General features: G+C 37.7%; 4 protein-coding genes across 5 annotated transcripts; 3 read left to right on the forward strand and 1 right to left on the reverse strand.

The window, feature by feature from the left end:
- The first annotated feature begins 1,483 nt into the window (after positions 1-1,483).
- On the forward strand, positions 1,484-5,338 carry LOC113726555 (glutamyl-tRNA reductase 2-like). Its single transcript, XM_027250340.2, has 3 exons — positions 1,484-2,036; positions 2,734-2,975; positions 3,464-5,338. Exons 1-3 carry the CDS (start codon positions 1,739-1,741, stop codon positions 4,589-4,591), a joined length of 1,668 nt encoding a protein of 555 aa, XP_027106141.1. The 5' UTR covers positions 1,484-1,738; the 3' UTR covers positions 4,592-5,338.
- Positions 5,339-6,079: 741 nt separating this feature from the next.
- On the forward strand, positions 6,080-8,543 carry LOC113726557 (protein RMD5 homolog). 2 transcript variants are annotated; one of them, XM_027250341.2, is made up of 2 exons: positions 6,080-6,253; positions 7,069-8,543. In XM_027250341.2, the coding sequence occupies exon 2, from the start codon at positions 7,075-7,077 to the stop codon at positions 8,290-8,292; it is 1,218 nt and encodes a 405-aa protein (XP_027106142.1). In that variant the 5' UTR covers positions 6,080-6,253; positions 7,069-7,074; the 3' UTR covers positions 8,293-8,543. The 2 variants fall into 2 exon arrangements, with proteins under 2 accessions (XP_027106142.1, XP_071931056.1); XM_072074955.1 differs by lacking the exon at positions 6,080-6,253 and adding an exon at positions 6,270-6,476.
- Positions 8,544-10,574: 2,031 nt separating this feature from the next.
- On the reverse strand, positions 10,575-14,468 carry LOC113726558 (protein trichome birefringence-like 12). The gene is made up of 4 exons (XM_027250342.2): positions 13,567-14,468; positions 12,299-12,436; positions 11,632-11,881; positions 10,575-11,309 (listed from the first exon to the last, which is right to left on the reverse strand). Exons 1-4 carry the CDS (start codon positions 14,115-14,117, stop codon positions 11,028-11,030), a joined length of 1,221 nt encoding a protein of 406 aa, XP_027106143.2. The 5' UTR covers positions 14,118-14,468; the 3' UTR covers positions 10,575-11,027.
- Positions 14,469-14,661: 193 nt separating this feature from the next.
- LOC113726560 (phosphoglycerate mutase-like protein 1) lies at positions 14,662-20,596 on the forward strand. Its single transcript, XM_072074957.1, has 12 exons — positions 14,662-14,799; positions 14,919-15,190; positions 15,964-16,031; positions 16,188-16,295; positions 16,419-16,498; positions 17,048-17,210; positions 18,212-18,286; positions 18,415-18,503; positions 19,124-19,243; positions 19,617-19,661; positions 19,747-19,886; positions 20,275-20,596. Exons 2-11 carry the CDS (start codon positions 14,932-14,934, stop codon positions 19,856-19,858), a joined length of 1,119 nt encoding a protein of 372 aa, XP_071931058.1. The 5' UTR covers positions 14,662-14,799; positions 14,919-14,931; the 3' UTR covers positions 19,859-19,886; positions 20,275-20,596.
- Positions 20,597-20,704: the final 108 nt, after the last annotated feature.

Genomic DNA, 20,704 nt, shown 5'->3' on the forward strand with positions numbered 1-20,704 from the left:
CTTTAAGGTTGTCGATATTAGGATTGAAATTTGATGGTAAACAAAAAAGTGAAATAATTTTAAAATAATAAAAGTATTTAATTCTTTTTCATTTGTAATTTTTTTAAAAAAAGAATTGAGCTTTCTCTCCCTCCACCTTCCCCCCCTTTCCATCTTTCTATTATTTTTTAATATTAATAAAATTGTCAAGAAAAAAATTAATATTTTGACTTTTTTTCTTGATACTAAAAAGGAGAAGAGTCACTTTAAATTTTTATTCTTTTTATTATACAAAGAGAATGGTATTTTCTTCTAAAATTTTTTAACTTGTTAAGTTGGTTTAATGGTAGAATATATTGTCTAAAAAATAACTCTAGGGGGTAAATTGACAATGAGACTATATTTTATGGGATAAAGTGATAATAATTTTAAGGGTTAAGCATGTCTTTTGACTTTAATTAACAAATTTCGTTAAGTTTGACCGTTAGTGTTGGGGGTAAAGTGACTAAAAGATAACGTTAAGGGGGAAATTGATAGTAGCACCAAACGTTAAGGGGGTAAAGTGATAATAACCCTTTCTTAAGTGTAAAATTTTTTTTTTTTCTGAAAACAAATTGATAGTAGTACCAAGTCTATCTCAATTTCTCAAATAATCCGTAAAGGGTAACGAGATAGGACATCATAGCACTTTAATTTACGGATTTATTATTTTATTTTTATTTTAAATGTTTAGCATAATTTGATTAATGATTATATCAAGTGAGCACCGTGCCCAAAAGAATAACTAGCAAACTGGTGCAATTTTGGAATCGAAAATGAGTTTCAAATAAATTTTGCGCTTTTGGATTAGCCATTATTTGTAAAAATTATTTGATTATATTATAAATACGTTTTTTAATCACTTTTTTACTTTTTATTTTTTTAATCACTTTTTATATAACAAACAACAGATCATGACAAGTGCAAAGTGCTATAATGTTATTTAAAAAAAAAAACTTCAAATATCTTTTACCCAAATGCATATGTTAGAGATGAGACATCATTGCACTTGGAAGTTGGATGTATGGATACCTTTTTTTTTTTCCAAGCTACAATGTGGAAATATATTTTCTATAAAATAACTAGGAAACTCTCGCAATTTTGGAATTCAAAATCAATTACGTGCTTTCCTTATAAACAAAAACATTTAAAAGAACTAAAAAATGGTTTGGAAGGTCAATACAATATAGCACGTGCGAAGCATGCGTACCCGTTTTGTCCTTTTTCTTTTGGTCAAACAACATGCTCACGGGCGGCCTACCCATTCAAGATCCAATTTCCATTTTCCGACCAAGCTCCATCTCATCAGAGTTCTACTAGGAAAACACCTGCAAGGTTAAAGCCGCGTGGTTAGCGCACGCCCGAGTTGTCCTTGTAGAAGAAGGAAAAATAGGAATTGAAATTCAAGAAAAAAGAGCGTCAAAAATGTCAACTATAAAGCCCGCCCCATCCCTTCCAACCCAATATTATTCAACCAATCCAACGCCTGGGAGTTGGGAACTTTGAAAAGTTCCTGCTCGTTCCACCTAACCCATTTGATTACGCTCCCATTCGTCATTGAATTCTTCTGAAAATTGGTTTTATTCATCATCTTCAATCACATAATACTAGTATATAAGAAAAGGGGTCTCGGAGCTGTCTCGCTTGATTTTTCTTCTTTCTGCTAATTCTGATTGATTGAATTAATTAATTTGTGAATTTAGTCTTTCTATCGATTTTTATGGCGGCTGCGAGTGGCTTCGTGACTTCAATTGGATTTTTGGATTCGAAATTGGGAATGGATACCAGTGGGCTTCTCCGTTTCAATAATTTAGGCAGCTTTGCTCAGTTTTCTTCTTCTTCTTCTTCTTCTTCAGCTACTTTTCCCTATCAAGCTCGAACTCTTCGAAAGGGGTTGAAGGTTAAGAAGAAAACAAGGCCGCTTTCGTTAAACCCTAAATGCCAAGTTGTAGACGAGATCGGATCCAGGGCTTCGAGTCTCTCGGCTTTGGAGCTCCTCAAAACATCTGCCGCTGATCGTAAGCCTCCTATCCTTTTTATTTTGTATTTTTTTTATCTTGAACGTGGGCTTGCTTGCCGCATATGCAAACTGCATGTAAGATAGTACTGTTTATTTGTATGTGTAGCTCATTATTATTGTTCTCAGTCTATTTTTCTTTTTCCTGTGACCTGGGATTCTAAATTTTCATCTGGGTTTTTTGGGCGTATAACACTTTTTTTTTTTTAATTTGGCTGAGAAACAAAAGCGGACTTGATGTTGATTTCTATTTTTGGTGTTCATGTGCGAGTTTAATTGGAGATGTGAAGCATCATAAAGCAAAAGGGTCGAACTTTTTTGTTATAGAGAAAAAAAGAAAACAAAGAAATTAAGTAGGTTCTCAATTTTAACTTGTTTGATCACGTATTGGAGCTATTCAAGTACATGGTTTGGAACTTGGGCAACTTTATGAGCATTCAATTGCTGTTTTAAGTATTAATATTTGCCTTAATAGCCTTTCTTGTTGGGCATTATCTCGAAAATTGCAGCGATTAGTTGATAAATAAGAGATATCCCAACATGATAAAATTTTTGAGCAAGGTACTGCAGAACAGCAAAAAGAAGATTTTCCTGTGGGGATTGCCTCTTATAGTTGTTTACAATGCAGTTAGATATGACTTATATTGATTACAACTGCAGGAAACTGATTAGGGTATATGTACTGTTTCTCTTTTCAGGGTATACGAAGGAAAGTAGCAGTATTATGGTTATAGGGATAAACTTTCGGACCACTCCTGTTGAGATCAGAGAGAAACTATCCATTCCAGAAGCTCAATGGCCTCAATCAATTAGTGAACTTTGTGGTTTACATCATATTGATGAAGCTGCTATTCTGAGTACATGTAACAGGATGGAGATATATGTTGTGGCTCTGTCTCAGCATCGTGGGGTCAAAGAAGTCATGGACTGGATGTCTAAGGTTCCAATCTATTCCATTTATCTGATGAGCAGTTTTAGTCCTGTTTGTTATCCTCGTATTTGGCAATGAAATTTTTTTGAGACATCAATAGAAGAAACAGTAGAAGTGTTTGTTCCAAAAAAGAATAAAAAGTATTTAATTTTGCTAGTTTAGCAACTTGTTCATGCTTCAGGTTTCATGAAATGATTTTTGGTGCTCTAGTTAGTTTTTATATAAATAAGAATATTCAAATTCATATCCTGACTAAGAATTTGGAACATTATGTCGACAACTGCAACAATAAGTGGTGCAACCTGTTGTGGTTGTTTCTGGAGTGAAACATTCTTCCTCTTGTCTCCATAAGGACTTCTGTTGTTGTTGTTGTTGCTCATTTTTTCTTCTGTTGTTGCCGTTGAGCTCACACTAATGATGTTGGTTGAGAAAGGCTCTTTAGTGCATATGAATTGTATGACAAACTTAGCTTTGACTTTTCTTTTCTTCATTGTCAGAAAAGTGGAGTTCCTACATCAGAGCTGTGTCAGCATCGCTTTTTGCTATATAACAAGGATGTCACACGGCATTTATTTGAAGTATCTTCTGGGCTTGATTCTCTTGTTCTTGGAGAAGGCCAAATTCTAGCACAGGTAAAACATGTGGTTAACTCTGGACAGGGTGTCCCTGGCTTTGGCAGGAAGATGAGCGGGATGTTTAAGCATGCTATCACAGCTGGAAAGAGAGTTAGAACTGAAACTAGCATCTCAACTGGGTCGGTTTCTGTTAGTTCAGCTGCTGTGGAGCTTGCTCAGATTAAGCTTCCACAGTCTTCTTACACAACTGCCAGAGTGTTAGTTGTTGGAGCTGGCAAGATGGGCAAACTTGTCATCAAACACTTGGTTGCAAAAGGGTGCACGAAAATGGTGGTAGTCAACAGAACTGAAGACAGAGTTTCAGCCATTAAAGACGAGTTTAAGGATGTTGAGATAGTCTACAGATCTTTGTCGGAGATGTTCACATGTGCTGCTGAAGCTGATGTAATATTTACTTGCACAGCTTCAGATGCGCCATTGTTCCTGAAAAAGCATGTTCAGACACTTCCCCCTGTCAGGCCTGATATTGGACATAGACTATTTATTGACATATCTGTTCCTCGAAATGTGGAATCACCTGTTTCGGATCTTGAAACCGCACGTGTTTACAATGTCGATGATCTTAAGGAAGTTGTGGCAGCTACGAAGGAGGACCGATTGCAGAAAGCAACGGAAGCTCAGGGAATTATTTGGGAGGAAGTCGTTAAATTTGAAGCTTGGAAAGACTCCCTCGAGACTGTTCCAACCATTAAAAAGCTTCGTGCTTACGCTGAAAGAATTAGAGCTTCAGAGCTCGACAAGTGTATGTCAAAAATGGGAAATGATGTGTCAAAGAGCCAAAAGAAAGCTATATATGACTTGAGTATGGGTATTGTCAACAAGCTACTTCACGGACCAATGGAGCACCTGAGGTGTGGTGGTACTGGCAACCGGTCTCTCGGCGAGACTCTTGAGAATATGCATGCTCTTAACAGGATATTTGGACTGGATACAGAGATTTCTGTTTTGGAAGAGAAGATAAGGAGCAAGATGGAAAAAAACCAGAAGTAAGCTCCCAAGGTGGTTGGACTTTCCAACCGGGATTGAGATGAACAGAACCTTCCTACAGTGGTATTTTGTTCGAGTATCATGGCTAGTTATCGTCCTAACTCCTCAAACGGGGAGTGCTGTAAGTCTGTACTTTTATTGTACTGTATATCCGGCATCCTAGAAACCCACAGTTTCCAAAGTGGATAGAGAATTGAGCTCGGCATTCGAGGAAGTAAGATAACAGGGAAGTAGATAAAAGCTTATTTAGGCTGAAGCTGATTTTGTCAGCTTTCATTACTAACTCCCTTAACCGGAGGAAAGCAATGGATTAAGAAAGTTTCTGTTTTAGGTAATTACAGTGATTCAATTATTGGTTATTCATACGGGCAAAGGGCTTGTTTCTTTTTCGTCTGCCTTGGGTGTGATTTTTGTCTTGTCGGAAACAGGAAAGGAAAATGGAGTTGTTCTATGAAGTTGCTCGTCTTTTTAACTCTTCAAATTTTTGTTGGGACAGTAGACAAACAACGGGAAGGAAACTCGAAAACAAAAGCGAAAACAAGGGCGAAAGACTCATTGAAGAATTGATATTTTGTCTCAAGGAGCGGATTCAGGGGAATGTGATTCGGTCGGACTCGGGGCCTGCAATCGTCCCGGACGATTTTGGTCATTTTCAATTACGCATAATTTTTTTTGTATATTGTGTAACTTTTTTTGCATATCGTGTAACTTTAGAGCAAATTTTTATGAGATTCACACATGGCGTGGAAATCGAGTTACAACTTGTAATCTCAGTCATACAAATTTTGGAGGTCAGACTATGACCATTAACCGTTCAAGGACGGTCATCGGTACGACCGTCCCTGCCTCATTTCTGATTCGGAAACCTTTTTATATGTTTCTTGGGTTTTAGTTCCGTTCAAGATTTTGATTGGGATGAGGCGTGCGGACCCAACAAAATCAATAATATGGTAGTGTTTATTAATGGACAATCAATAATATAAAAAGAAAAAAAGTAATTTTCCAACGGAGAGAAATAGAAGATTGGCATTTATTTAATTTAACAGACGCTATTGATTTTCAAATCGCCTTTGCCAACTCTTTGCAATAGTATTACGTTTGATGAGGGATAGTTTCAATCTTTGTTTACTTTTTAAATTGTTATTGTTTTAATTTTCAGGAAAAAAATTAAAATTCTTTATAATTTTTAACGTACATCGTTCAACCTACCCATAAATTTTAATACATTCTTCCAACAATCATTAACATCATTGGATCCCTACTCCCTCACCCCAAAAAAAAAAAAAAAACTATTAGAAAATGTAATGAAAATCTTATTTTGAAAATATTCCCTTCACATAATTAATCTTAATTTGCAAATATTTTCCTTCACAGAATTTCGTGTATATAGTCATTCAAATTTTTAGTATATATAAAAAAAAAATCTCCAACTTAAATGACAGTACATACTAAAGCAAAATCAAATACAGTCAAGGTGTGATATTTTAGTACTATTTATATAGATTTCATACGTAGAATTCTGGCGACAAAACCCATAGCAGTAGCACACGTGTGCCGTTCGTCGGCGAATTGGACTCCCACAGTCTACGAGTTGCCCTCGATAGTCTGCTCTTCGCTTCCTCACACAGAGTTCTCTAATCCCCCGACTCTCCCAGCCGTATTTAGGTACTGTAACTTTTATTCTTTCCTCGTATTTATTTAATTCCCTGCACCCTTTCCCGTTTCCGATTACATGATCATTTTCTTGCCTAAATAATACACCACAATTGCAGGATTACATGGTTACTGCTTCTTGCTTTGCCAACTAATTGGGAATTCTGATAATCTGTTTCTTTTCATTTTCCTATGCCAATATGGGTTTATTTATTTACTGGAGACTCCTCCCCAGGTGACGACGATCATAGGCCTTTTTCTTTTTCTAATTAAGTTAAGAAATATTTGGTTAGTGAGTTGTGTGCAGGGTTTAGAGGCTTATTTGGTGGAAGTCATCGCCATTTTCTTTTTGCATCTGACTTAGTTCTTGCATGATCGGCTGTTGGGTTTTTGGACCCTGGCAAAAAAGGAATTATTTATGATGTTAAGGGGGAAAATACTACAAAAAATTTTAAGTGATAGAATCATTTTGGAAAGCTATTATTTGGTGCATGGCTTTCAAGTGTTCCATTAATGACAGGTGACATCGTGTTGGCGACCTACAAGCGTGTTAGCTATTCTTGCTTTGATTATTTGTGTATTTTCAAATTTGAGATTTGATGTATCTGGTGATCAGAGGAAGATTGGAAGGGGACTAGTGTTTAATGATAATATCTTGTCTGGTATATAATTTGATTCCACGAGCATGCAAATCGGATACATCAGGAGCTGAAGTTGGATTTTCTTTCTGAGTGTCTGTTAACTTGGAGATGTGTGGATGGTTCAAATCCTTTTCTTATTACACATTTATTTTGTGATGAGTCAAATTTTCATGTAACCTGTTGCAGGAATTTATGAGCACCAGCAGTCTGGAAATGCCGCTGAGTTCTTTGAGAGATGCATTTGATCGAGTTGGTAAGAAGCAAAAATTATCTATTTCCAAATCCCAGGAAGTGATTGACCAGGTCAGGCATGAAGTTGAACAGGCATTGGTTGACATTCAATCAGATCATGTTGCTACCTGGGCTTTAGTAGACATTCAATCTGATGATGTTGCTACATCTCCAATCGATCAGAGATCTATTCTTGATGAACTTAGAAATAAGCTCAATATGATTGCCCCCTTGAATCAGCTAGAGGGATCACAGAAAGAGTTAAACCTAAGTCTGAACAAGTACCAGAAGGTCCTTGACAAGACTCTAAATCCTGATATATCAAAGGCTTATAGGAATGTTGATTTTGATCCACACACCTTACATCAGATCATCCTCAACCATTTTTACCGTGAAGGTTTGTTTGATGTTGCTGATTCCTTAATACAAGAGGCTGGAGAACCAGAGGCCATTTCACTTAGATTGAAGTTCGTTGAGCTGCATGAAATTCTTGAGGCTATGAAATTGAGGAACCTGGAGCCTGCTCTGCAGTGGGTTTCTGAAAACTTTGAACAACTGAAAGAATGTGGTTTGTTCCTTAAGCTAAAACTTCATAAGCTGCAGTTTGTGGAGATTTTGCAGAAAAGATGCCAAGCAGATGCACTTGACTATGCCAAAACATATCTTGCTCCTTTGGCTTCTGTTCACATGGACGAAATACAGAAGCTCATGGGTTGTCTCTTGTGGGTAGGAAAGCTGGACTCATCGCCTTATTCTGAGTTGGTTGACCCAAGCAACTGGGAGAAAATGACAGAGGAAATAACTGAGCAGTTTTGCAGTTTCTTGGGGCAGTCATCGCCAAGTCCTCTGAGTGTGGCTCTAGCTGCTGGGATTGAAGGTTTGCCTACCTTGTTGAAGTTGGCAACTGTAATGGCTGCAAAGAAACAGGAGTGGCTAGCAATGAAGCAGTTGCCAGTACCAGTGGAGTTGGGGAAGGAATTTCAATATCACTCAATATTTGTCTGCCCAGTTAGTAGGGAGCAAGGCAGTGAAGAGAATCCACCCATGTTATTGCCCTGCGGTCACGTCCTCTGCAAGCACTCAATCCATAAGCTATCTAAAAACAGTACGCGGAGCTTCAAGTGTCCATACTGTCCGCAGGATGCTTCAGTTACACAGTGTAGACAGCTGTTCTTTTGATATGGACTCCCCGCGTCACTGCTTTTCCGTAAAAATGTCTTAGGGTGGTTTTTTAAGTGGTATTTTATGGAGTTTTGTGCATAGAATTCTTTAAAAGTTTGATGGCTTCTGTACCTAGTAGCATATGTTTTTGACAGGGTCTTGACCGTGCATGAGATACTACTATGTCCGGCAATTCATGCTTCTCATTGGTGTTGGTTAAAGTTAAATAGATTGGTAGAACATGAGGTAGCAATGTTCTCTTGTCACAATATTCTCTCTGTTTACTGTGCAGAGAGAATGGAGCCTTTGGCTTCTCATTTGCTCTTGCTGCTGGGTGTTACAGTGTGATCGCCAGCATGCGCTTCCCAGTCCTTAGCTGCACTAAATATTTTTCCACTGGCATCTTGTTCCTTTGAGCTCTGTGGCAAATCCATATCTCATCCCAAAACTATCTTAATCCTGTTTGTTTCTGGAAAAAAAATTTTAAAAAAATTCTAATTTAATAAGTAGCAAGGAATTCTTCCTAACCATTTTAACGGTTCTTTATTGAGCCATTGGGGAAAATTCAAGAGCTTTCATTCTATTTCTTGGACACGCTAGGATTTGTTCAAACAATGGCAAAAGTTGCGCTTATGTTGAAAGCATCTAGCAGTTGGAGGTCTGCACCAAGGGAAAAAGAAAAATAGAGTCTCAAGGCAAACTAGCTGGAGGTCTGTACTAAGGGGGAAAAAAATAGAGTCTTGAGGCAAACTGGCGTTTGCCCTTCTCTACTGACAGAAAGAATGATCAATAGAAGCTAACGATTCCAGCTGCCGAGACACAGTTTCAGAGGGATTCTCATGCATGGAACGTTAACATTTCCAAAATGGATGACGAAACAAAAAAGAATCCTAAAATACATAAACCTTATCCTTTACTGCTCGAATCGTGTCCTGAGAATCCTATTAATTTTCTCAAACTAGGAAATAACATTGTACCAGAATCAACCAGGGCCTTTTTCTCATCAACCAAGTATTCATCAACTAATTCTTTGACAGATCTAGCAGACAAGGGATGAAAGTTATCACTCCATTCAGAAACAAACCCATTAACCACAGCCCACTTTTCATCTTCGCTCAATTTCCTCCATTTCTTCCCGGCTTCTTCAACTTTCGAGCCCATGTAGCTGCTCAACTCATTAAACAAGAGTTCTCTGCTCTTATTCAAGGCCTCCTCTCTTTGTACGATTTGAGAGTTCAATTTTTCAACCTCTCTGGCCAACTTTAATGCAAGCTCTGCGTCGCTCAAGCTGTTATTGCCGCTGGTGCATGAAATCGAGAATCGAAGCCTCGACGATGTGTTAATGAGCTGGGGCCTGGAGGAAGAATACGAGAGGAATGTATTGGTTTGGAGTTTTGGGAATTGTTGAAGGGGTCTTGGGGCGAAAAGATTAACTCTGAAGGACATTGAGAAAAATTTGTGGGTTTAGATCTCTAATACTGAGAGTTGGAGGCTTGATTTGATCTTCGTTGGTATGTTATGAAATTTCTGTGAGATTCTTGATTTGAGTCGGCGTCAGGCGGTTCACCTTCGGTTTCTTCCGGCAGTTAGAGCAATTTGGTCAATTAGCCTCCTGCTCGCAAGCTTTCATACGAATTCATACTCTTGGTCAATTCTGCGAACCAACCACGCCAGTGCCACCAGGGAGGGACTTAAGTCCTCATTGGACTGTAGGTGAAGGTTCAAATTTCGCCCGTAGCGAAAAAAATCTAAGAATTATGTCATAACACTCCCTTAATTTAGTTGAATCTGTATACTCACTAATCCCCTACCACAGCCTCCTTAGCCTCACGTCTCCCCTAGATTAGGATAGAGTAGGAAGGTCAATTCTGCGAACGACTCTTGTAGTTTTGGGCCTCTTGGGCTTTCACCTCCCCGCCCAGCATGTCCATTGAGGACGGCATTTTAGAAAATGATGTCATTTCTCTTTTGAGCAAATTTTGCGAGGCTTTATTTGGTAAAGCATGAATAATGTTGCAGTAGTTAGCATCAAGCCAAATAATAATTTTCAATCCAATGGAGCTGATAGGTAGGCCTCCTAAACCTCGTAACGTGCACATCAGATTTTCAGCGAATGCAATAAAACAAATACTATACAGTGCTCTTTAACTCGGCCGCATCAAGAACCACTTGTGCAGAGGTGCCCTCGGCCGAATCAGATTTGCTTTCAGGATGCCTATACGATTATTGCATGTACGATGGGATTTCAAAGCACTGACAGGCAAAGGGCAAGATGTATTAACTAGAACCCAGATAAAGAATAAATGAATCATGAACAACAATAAATTAGTTATGTGTTGTGGATGATACAGATCAATCCAATCTAAGTTTCATCTCAGCTGTCAACCTATGTAGCTTTTACTTGTTCACCATCTCTATTTGCATCTCCAGCAGCCTCATCCCCAGGAAGGGGATAAAGAAGGGAACTGGAAAATATTTCACATGACAATGTGCTCAAGGTAAGTCTGGTTACATTCCCTATCCCCACCCATAAATGAAAGCAAAACGGGGTGAAGAATAATAGTTCTTATATTGTTCCTTCAGACTCCATAGCTGCTGCATGATGGTGCTCTGCAGAAGCCTCAACAATCTGATGTTACAAATCTAACTGCCAAATCGCATTTCACTACAGTTATGCATCTGGAGCAGCAGCTGCAGAAACTTCAGTATGATTTTCCCAGAAACGGTAGACCTCCACATGAAGCCTGCAGCAATTACCCACTTCCCAGGTGATAATGGATCAGCTGTGACAAGATATCAACCCATGTGTCAGGAACACCTGGAAGGCACCAGTGCATGCAGTCCTGACCCCATTCAGCCACCGCGTCCTTCTTTCCCAACCAAATTGCTGGATGGGCATCTGATCTGTACTCGCTCATATGAGTCAGATCAAGTGTTTTGATATCTGTGCCTTTCAATGCCTCCTGGATTAGATGATTAAGCAGTCTGGCTTCTTTGTTTACACCATTGTTGCTGGGGTTGAACCACAAGTCAAGCTGTTCAGGTATCAGGAGGAAACTGTTCTTAGCTATATTATAGGAAAAGACTGCTGCTGAAGATAATTTCCTCTATTGAAATCATCCTCTTCCTATTTGCAGTAACAGTCCTTGAAAGAGAAGAACGCTTCAAAAGGACACAAACTACAGAATATCTCTAAATGCTTGAAAATAGTAACCTAGGCTTTTAAAGACAAAAACTTTGAAACAATTTAATCTTATTTTGACATATTTTCAAAAGAAAACTGAAATGTCCAGGCAAGGAAGAGTAGAAGACCAAAACAATAAAAGGTAACAAGCTGGTAGCATGCACGATTTATACCTGAGGTTCTTCGAGAGGCTCATCAAACACGCAACTACCATTTTGATTCCATTCACCACCATGAAAATGTCTTGGTGATTGCAACCGCCAAAACTTCAGTGTCTTTTCAGGGAATTTTTCCCATATGTGAGCAACCATAGATTTAAGAACAACTTTAAGTCCATCCAACATTTCAAAGGGAGGATGTATTGGTTTCCCAGCCTTATAAAATACAAGTGGAGTCTCTCTAGGAAACTTATCGTAGCCCCACCTGGAGAAGATAACCCATCAGAACAAAAACCAAACACGTCTGAAAAGGATCAGCCATATCTGTTCCTAGATTTCCATAAACAGAAAAGGATCAGCCAAGCTTCAAATGTTACTATCATATATCTCCAAGTTGAATTGAAAATCATCATATAGCACCAACAAAAGAAGCACACTACTGACTGCCCAAACAGCACCGAAGGATTGATGTAACAAATATTCAGGACAAGGCAGAATTACTGCATCATATTAATGATGATGTATGAACTTAAATTCCAGCCTGTAATATATGTTTTTGCGTCTTGCAAGGATATTTCTATTCACAAGGCTAAACTGGTTGAGAATTCATATCAGGATTGATAAGTAATACAAAAACTTGGCTATTCTATTAACTTTGAGGGAAAAAAGAACGTAGAATTACCAATGACCAGTATTGAATACTAAAACATCATAGAAATCAGCAATGTTGGCCCATTCATCTGCAGGAATATCAACATCCACCCGATATGTTCCTTTTACTCCATCTCCATCAGAAAGCACAGAATCTTTTGGCTGCCACCTTTTTTTAATCAGTAAGAGCAAGTAAGCTTGCCATTTCCAAAGTAGATGAACAAAATCTCAATGAATAACAGATGAAAGCTGTAAGTCATTTCAGATAGAAAAAAGGGGTCTGTCAATCTTGATGAATTTTCAAGATCAAACCCAACTTTTGTCACAGTATTACATGATTTGACAACTGGAAGCATGAATGTGATGAATTTATACATTCAAGTTTTTTGTTCAAAACAAAAAATCAATCGTCGCAGGACGAAAATCAAGAAGCTGCCATGAGTTAATCAGCTTTTTTGTCGAGTCAAAAACTAGCAACTGTCCTATACTCCTATTTATTACCACCAAATGGCAAACATCTAATTGATGTCAGAAATATTCCTCTACTTGCTAAAACAATTACATATAGGTGACCACTGAACAAAATCATGTAACTGTAATACATATTTATGATCAAGATCAAACTTTGTCAGCAATATGTGAATACTGCTGCAGGCGCAAGAGTGTTCCCGCTGGTTAATTAGTGACATATTGCAATGTAGATTGTAGTTTCCAAACACTAAATGCATCACAAGATGGATTATAAGACCCATGCATTTTTTGCAATTTAAGAAAAGAAGAGTAAAGTAACAACTTCAAAGATGCCGTTCCATTTAGCCATCTATACTGAAAAAAGGTAATAAAATAACCAAAAGTTATTAATACAATCGGGAAAAATAACTAAAAAATGATGTAGGACATTTATGGTTTTGGATCAGATTATTTTCGACAAGCAGCTGCTTAAGTTGCTCTACTTCCTCTTTTTCTTTCCCGTCACTTCTAGCTTAGAAAAGCAGAATAGGAAACAAGATGAAACACAAAATCATCCATACCCATATGCTTGCAAACATATCTTCTTGGTAATGCTTCATCCTTTTTCCCCACAGCAGATTCTTGAGATGCATATAAAGGCCAATCAAACATTTCAAGTTTATTTTTTTGATTATACATATCAAGTTCGTTTCCAGTGAAAGTTGGCATCTTTGTCGAAATTAACGAGACAAGGACGAAATCTAAGCAGAATTTAACTTCAAGATAACCAAATAAATGTACTGAAAAATTGAAAACGAAAAGAAAAGGCAACAAATTCAGTATACTCACTGGTATTTGGCCAGCAAAACAGCACGATGATAAGCAACAGTAACATTGAACATAGGAAAATAAGCTCCTCTCCAAGCCCCTTTCCTCTTCCACTTCTTAGCACCCTCGTCAGCCACTCTCAAAATACACAATAAAGAAACCAAAAAATTCTCGTTCAACGAATCCCCGACAAGCCCAATGTTCTTGTTTCTCATCATACCCAAGAACTTCTCCGGGTCAACCCGGTTCAAAACACAGTCTCGGGGCTCCCATCTCCAAGAATTGATCCGACCCATGTGAGCCCTTTGGTTTCTGAGGCAATTCCAGGCGTTTCTGTGAAAAGGGCAGGTCTCATCGTACATGGGCTTGCGATTTGGGTCGGTTACCCACTTGCCTTCGAAGATGCTGCATGGGTTTGGGTTTGGGTCCGGGTGTGGGGCTGAAATTGCAATCTGGGATTTGTTTGCGGGTCCTGAGGGAGTATAGAGGAGGGTAGTGGAATAGATGAAAAGGAGGACGAAGGCTGGTAAGATTAGCCGGGTAAAGAACCTGGAATTCAACTTAGATGCCATTGCAAATCATCCTGCAGCACGAGGAGAATGCAGGCGATTCTGGAGCGGAGGAGAAAACAAATTGAACCAAAACGACGCCGTTCGTTGATGTCGTTCCAGGTTACAGGATCAGTTCGGAAAGTTTGGCGTGGGGGGAAAGTTTGAAAAGTAGAAAGAATTTTAGGGGGGTGAAGGTGCAAACGAATCCAGTTTTTTTTTTTTGGGTCAAAATTCCAATACGAACTCGTATTGATAATCAACCCAAGTTGAACTTGTTTGGTCAAAATTCCAACTCCAACTTGTATTAACTGATGATTTTAAACTCATGCTTGAGGAGTCAGGTTGAATTCTAGTATGTGAAACTCAAAAATTTGCTAGCTTTGATTGAATGCAATCAAATTTCATACACACACACACACACGTGTACATGTTCTCTCTCTTTTTTTTTTTTTTTTTAATTTATTAGTATAAAATGTCCTTTTATCTTTATTTAAAATTATATAAAATATGAATTTATATTTTTTTAATTCAATTATATTCTATTGAACTCAAATTAAGCTGGATTTGGACGAGCTTCAGTCACTCCTGGAGCTGAATTGGATTTGATTACACGCACGCCTTTCATGTGGGTGTATAAAAAAGCCAGCCAGTCCTTTTCATTCACTGCATTCAGATGTAAATCCGGAGCGGAGCGATGAACAGTGTAATTCTTCCGATAATTAGATTCTTGTATCACTTGTCACTTTCTCCATTTTTTTAAAATTAAAAATTTTTAATAACAAGTGATACTTATTGTACTACTTGTTATTATTATTATTAAAGGAGGGGGGACTCTATGACTGTAGCCGCCAGCGCCACCAGTATCTGTATCACTAATAACAAGGCCACCACCATTGCAATCGGTGGCGTTGGCGAAGACTCAAGACTGGTGTCTTCATCCCTCCCAGCCTCTTCTGCTTCATTTTCATCGTCGTCAACTTCATCGTTTCGATTCGGATTATCATCATCGATTCCCTCTACACCGCTCCTAACAATTCCAACTTGTGCAGCTTCCCGGTTGCATCCGCTCCGCCTCCCTCCTCCTCGTCGATGCTGTAAGTCCAAAAAGCTCAACCTTTTCTTCTTCCCAATCTGCTCTCTCCATTTTTTTTTTAATTTAAATATAAATTGGAATGTTACTGTTCTTTTTGCTCATTTCAGATTCATTTTAGATGAAAAACGCTTAGCTTTTGATATTTTGTCGACATTCTATATACCAGATGTTTTTCCTTTCTGTTTTCTGCTTTTGGCTTTTCACTCTTCTTTAAGTGAGTAGAATTGATTTTTGTCATCCCAAAACATAATTTGTATGCAGGATTAGAGACTTTAGAGGCGAGGTAGCTGAGATGTGTATTTGAGGGGCCAACCTCATATTTTTGCCGAACTTTTTTTTCTTTTCTTTTTTTATTTTTTGGTTTCGTGATCTGGCTTTATAAGGATTGAAATCATCATTTAAAAATTTTAAGAATATAGTGCAATTTAAAAATTCTTGGGGAGTAAAAGACAGAAAAATGTTTGTTGCCCATGTAGACTGCATGTGGTTGTCTGGCAGTTACACGGAGCTTCCATTTCCAAAATGCTCAATGGCTGTTCTTTAATTTTGAATTGGTAAGAGTATACCAAGCAGTTCTTTTCCCTGCTTTGAAATTTGCTCAATCATCACCAAAAACAATTGGTCTTGACGTCCCAGTGTTGGAGCTCTATTGTTCACATGTATCTGTGTTTGTGCCTGCACAATGTTGCCAAGAGTTTTTATGCCATATAGCATTTTTGGGAGCTACTTTCTGAGATTTTATTTTGTGAATGGATCTTTTTTTGTTTCTTACAGTTGCTAGCATGGACAGTGGTGAATTTCCAAGTCTGTATCCATTGCACCAGTGCAAAACTATTTACGTGGTTGGTATATTCCAATTTTCTAGATATTCAGTATCATGCTCTGAGTATTCCAATTTACCCCCTCTTTTAAGTTTGAAGGATACTTAAGATTGTCCTTTCTCTTGGCTTTTACACACAATTTAATGGTCTCTGTGGTCTTATTAAACTATAACTTAGGTGAGGCATGCTCAAGGAATTCATAATGTGGAAGGAGATAAGAACTATAAAGCATATATGTCTCCAGAATATTTCGACGCACACCTTACTCCACTGGGCTGGCAACAGGTTGGGAACAGCTAACTTCCTGTGATACAAAGTTGAATCTCTTACCTTTATTTTGTTTTTCAGTCTAGAACAAAGTCCTTAACGGTGACTATAGGGTATGACAATCTTTAGCTCTTGTATCAGGTTGATAATTTGCGCAAGCATGTACATACAAGCGGGCTTTTAAATAGGATTGAATTAGTTGTCACATCTCCATTGCTAAGGTACCAATTCTCTAACTTTTCGTGTATTAACTACCATAAGCTATCATTTTTGGAAAGAATGACTCCTCAAACTCTAGCAATTCTGGCATTTTTGCAATCAACGTTGTGTTTGCTTATCCAATTGCTTAAACATACATATTTTCATTTCTTGAACCACCTAAACTGAATTTCTTGAATGAAGAAAGAAACTCCAGCAGAATTAGGCTGCAGCTAGCCTCAAAACCTAATAGTACCTCTAAATTATAGATCAGTGACTGTTTCTTTAGTCTTTTTTTTTTTGAGCATCGAATTGTGGTCTGTCAATGCCATTCCCATATGGTTGAGTACGCATTTTTCAAGTGCAACGGGATGACGTTTTATAGGCTAATTACTGTCAATACCTGCTGTCCCCTGATTCAAGGAGACTAAAGTTAACCAAAGGAGACTAAAGTTAACCATTATAGATTTGACTGAATAGTTGCTACACAAGCTCTTACCTGATATGAAAAGGCATGCCATGGCGCCTTGACTGTATGCTTTTGGTTATGATGATTTATCCTGACACTACAGAACCATGCAAACTGCTGTTGGGGTATTTGGTGGTGATGGCTATACAGACAGGATGGATACCCTGCCACTCATGTTGGCAAATGCAGGAAATAGTCGGCGTGCTGCAATTTCAAGTCTTAATTGTCCTCCTATTGTTGCATTAGAACTTTGTCGAGAACATTTGGTAGGTCCTTTGAAGGTTATGCGTGCAACTTTTGATTTTAAATGTGAACATTCTTGTGGTTGTGGATAGCATTCTGATTTTCTTGGTTCAAGTCTGGGGTAGAAAGGAAGCTTTGATTTAATTACTAAGATCAAATGCTTTATTTTTTCTGACGCTGTTGAGGCAAGAGAAATTACTTAGGGCAGAAAGTCGAAGCTCTGCTGGACTGAACAGTGAAATGTTATATAAGCATAATTGACTAATTATTTAATTAAGTTTTCATAACACTGTTACAAATACGAGTTTAACAATTTTCTTTTTCTGCAATTTGACAATTTCCAGAGCATTTATCTGTTATCCTTATTCTGAAATGCTTGTAATAGAGTTGAATGTACTATCTGACAAATTGATCATCAAATTTTAAGTTTCTTGTTCTGTTTGTGTCGTGCTGATCTAGTTAGATTATTTCATGGTACATCTTTTGAGCCAGTTTTCTTTCTTAATCTTGCTTTGTTTGCTAATAATAAGTCTTTCATTTCCTAGACCTTTATCTGTTTTTGGATTTTTAGTGGTATGCATGTGCTTACGTCTGCATGATTGTATGCTTAATTAGGCTTCTTAACATGGTTTAGAAATTATGTATACAGTTTCCCTTCTTGTTGGATTGGGATATATAGTATTTAAAGTATGCAAAGTGTTCAGCTGTCTTTGAAGTTTAATTCTGCCAAGTATATTATGTACATTAAGTGACCCTAACGTTTGAATTTTTGTTGACTTGAATAAATATTTTCAAAAGTCAAGGGAATTTTTTTAAACTCTTAAATATTGCTTATAGAACTCAAATATCACAACTACTTCCACTTAAATCCAGCGAATTTCCATTTTCCTTTTTTTCTTTTTTATGAGAGACTAGAGGGTATGTGGTAGAGGAGAATATGTTACTCCAGATTCAGATTTTATTTGCATAACTTCTATGTTCATATAAAAGCCTGAATCTTTTTCATTGAATAATCTGGTTGCAGGGTGTTCATCCATGTGATAAGAGGAGAAGCATCAGTGAGTACCAGTGCCTTTTTCCTGCAATAGATTTTTCACTGGCAAGTGTTTCAAATCTCTGCTACCAGTCATTTAGGGTGATATAATGCTATCATTCGTCATGGACCAGATATTTCAAACAGATTTTTCCTTGCATATGATTGGATCTTGAATCTTGATTTATGTTTAGATAGCAAGCGATGAGGACACTTTGTGGAAGGCAAATGTCAGGGAGACAAAAGAAGAAGTTGCAGCTAGAGGAATGAACTTCATGAAATGGTAAACTACTTTATTGTTCTTGCATTAGAAGTTGAACTTTAATTGCAACCAGAAGCTTGTGTTCAGGTGCACATAGGCTTACACTTATCATCTGTAGAAATAGATTGTAGTAGTTTCAGTCTTGAGTAAGTAACCTGTGCTCAGGAGTACTTTAATAAAGTTTTTGATTTTTGGCCATCTTGGCCATTACTGCTTGGTGACAAACACATATGATAGAATGGGGCTTAGTCACAAGGTTCACTGGGAGTTAGGCTTGGACTAGGGATGCAAAGCATGGCCTCTCTCTCTCTCTCTCTCTCTCTCTCTCTCTCTCTCTCTCTCTCTCGCAATCATTGTTAATTCAAGAGAAGATTAAATGCTCATATATGCATATTTATGAGTCTTTATACAATATAGCTGCATATATGTGAGTCGTTATACAATATATAGATATAAGTAGCTATATTTATGTCATACTGTTTGTTAGATATGTATTTAGATTGGTGATGCATGAAAACATGTGAGAAAGGTTCGACCCATCCACATGAATCATTTAGGAAGAATCTTGTGAAGGAGGTTGATTCTTTTCTGTTTTACCTTCCCTAGAACACTTTTCTGAAAAACATATATCATGGATGCAGGTTACTGTCACGAAAAGAGAAAGAGATAGCTGTTGTTACCCACAGTGGATTCTTGTTTCATACACTATCCGCATTTGGTAATGACTGTCACTCTTCAGTGAAGAAAGAAATTGCTCAGCAGTAAGTTCTCATAGGACTAGTATCTATCTACAAAAATTTTAAACTCCATTTGGATGATGTGCTAAACTATTTCGTGCTTTAAATGGCTAAATACCTACCTTGTTAGCAAATCATTGACTATTAAAGGTGAACTGGAAACTTAAATTTGGGAAGGATGATATTTAAAAGGCAAGTCACTCTCATAAAATCTTGTCAAAAGATTCGCCCAGCATTTCTACATTCAGATCAGGCCAGGAGTAACATCTTAAGGGAGGGGAAAAGCTGCTCTAGAAGGAAAAAAAATTAGTCAACAGAATGACTACTTTTCTTGAAATTCATTGTTTCTGTCAAGACGTTCTATGAAAGAAATGATTACTTTCTCCATGTTTTGCAGTTTTGCTAATTGTGAGCTTCGCTCAATGGTCCTTGTGGATAAAAGGTAGTAGATTGTTCTGTTTTCCGCGGCCATTTGAGTATATTTACTCGTTTGCCTACAACGTATCTGACTTTTTCCAATTTTCCAGCATGATAGGGTCAGACAGTTCACCAATAAATTATCCCGGTAAAATTCCTTCTGGGCTGGATTTGCCCAGCGATTTAGCAGCCGAGAAGAATCTGGAAAATGGGAAGACCTAACGAAAGACATTCCAATCGGTCTTTGAAGGTAATCATAAACCTGTTCTTGTGGTAGCTTCACTTTTGACTTGGTTTCAAACAAAAGTTGACAACTTTATCATTTTCTGCACCTATCTGAGGAAATTTATGATTTTTCTTATAAGGTTTGATCATGTCTAATGCACAGACAAGATGTACCTTTATTCACTTCCTAGTTGATTTAAACTGCAAGCCATGATACAAAAACGAGCTGCATGTTGTTGATTACTTGAGTCTTGACATCTGCCAATTTCCCTTTGGTTTTTGTTTCTTGAGGAGAGAGATTCTTTGTGCAAAAGCAGACCATTTCTTCTCTAATTACTAGTTATTAGATTGCAATTTCTTAAAGCATATTAGACTGCATGTATGCAAAAATATAATCAATTTCTCTCGGCCAGTATCTGCTTCATAAATGATGGAAGAACCACTTACTCAGATCAACCCATTGAAGCATGGGATTGCTGCTGCTATATGCCTATGCACTCTTGGCTGCAATCTCACGACTTAAAAAGCAGCTGAACTTTTCGTGGAGATGATGATTTTCTAGATGCAAGGAGCAATACTGTTTTGCATCGTCTGTAATTTGTTTGGTTATATATATGTAAGCCATCTAAATTTCTATCTCTTGGGAGATTACTGCAAATCTACCGTAAAATCTGATCATATTTTTCTGTCTCTTGGAACTAAGAGGGTTTTATTTATCTCTATTCTCTTGAGCAATGCTTTCCGCCTTGATTTAAGATTCCAACAGTTCCTTTGCTGATTGTTTGTTATTTTTTCGGCTTAAGCTTTTACCTTTCCCCAGTCCCCAGAACCGAAAATACATTA

This window comes from Coffea arabica, chromosome 2c, assembly GCF_036785885.1.
Source record: "Coffea arabica cultivar ET-39 chromosome 2c, Coffea Arabica ET-39 HiFi, whole genome shotgun sequence".
NCBI lineage: Eukaryota > Viridiplantae > Streptophyta > Magnoliopsida > Gentianales > Rubiaceae > Coffea > Coffea arabica.

Coding starts and splice junctions, on each gene's coding strand:
- LOC113726560 (XM_072074957.1), top strand. CDS start 14,932: ATGACTGTAGCCGCCAGCGCCACCAGTATCTGTATCACTAATAACAAG. Junction 16,032..16,187: donor AGTGCAAAACTATTTACGTG/GTTGGTATATTC, acceptor ACTATAACTTAG/GTGAGGCATGCTCAAGGAAT. Junction 19,662..19,746: donor ATGGTCCTTGTGGATAAAAG/GTAGTAGATTGT, acceptor CCAATTTTCCAG/CATGATAGGGTCAGACAGTT.
- LOC113726557 (XM_027250341.2), top strand. CDS start 7,075: ATGAGCACCAGCAGTCTGGAAATGCCGCTGAGTTCTTTGAGAGATGCA.
- LOC113726555 (XM_027250340.2), top strand. CDS start 1,739: ATGGCGGCTGCGAGTGGCTTCGTGACTTCAATTGGATTTTTGGATTCG. Junction 2,037..2,733: donor CAAAACATCTGCCGCTGATC/GTAAGCCTCCTA, acceptor TTCTCTTTTCAG/GGTATACGAAGGAAAGTAGC. Junction 2,976..3,463: donor TCATGGACTGGATGTCTAAG/GTTCCAATCTAT, acceptor CTTCATTGTCAG/AAAAGTGGAGTTCCTACATC.
- LOC113726558 (XM_027250342.2), bottom strand. CDS start 14,117: ATGGCATCTAAGTTGAATTCCAGGTTCTTTACCCGGCTAATCTTACCA. Junction 12,437..13,566: donor GTTTTGCTGGCCAAATACCA/GTGAGTATACTG, acceptor GATTAAAAAAAG/GTGGCAGCCAAAAGATTCTG. Junction 11,882..12,298: donor GTATTCAATACTGGTCATTG/GTAATTCTACGT, acceptor TATCTTCTCCAG/GTGGGGCTACGATAAGTTTC.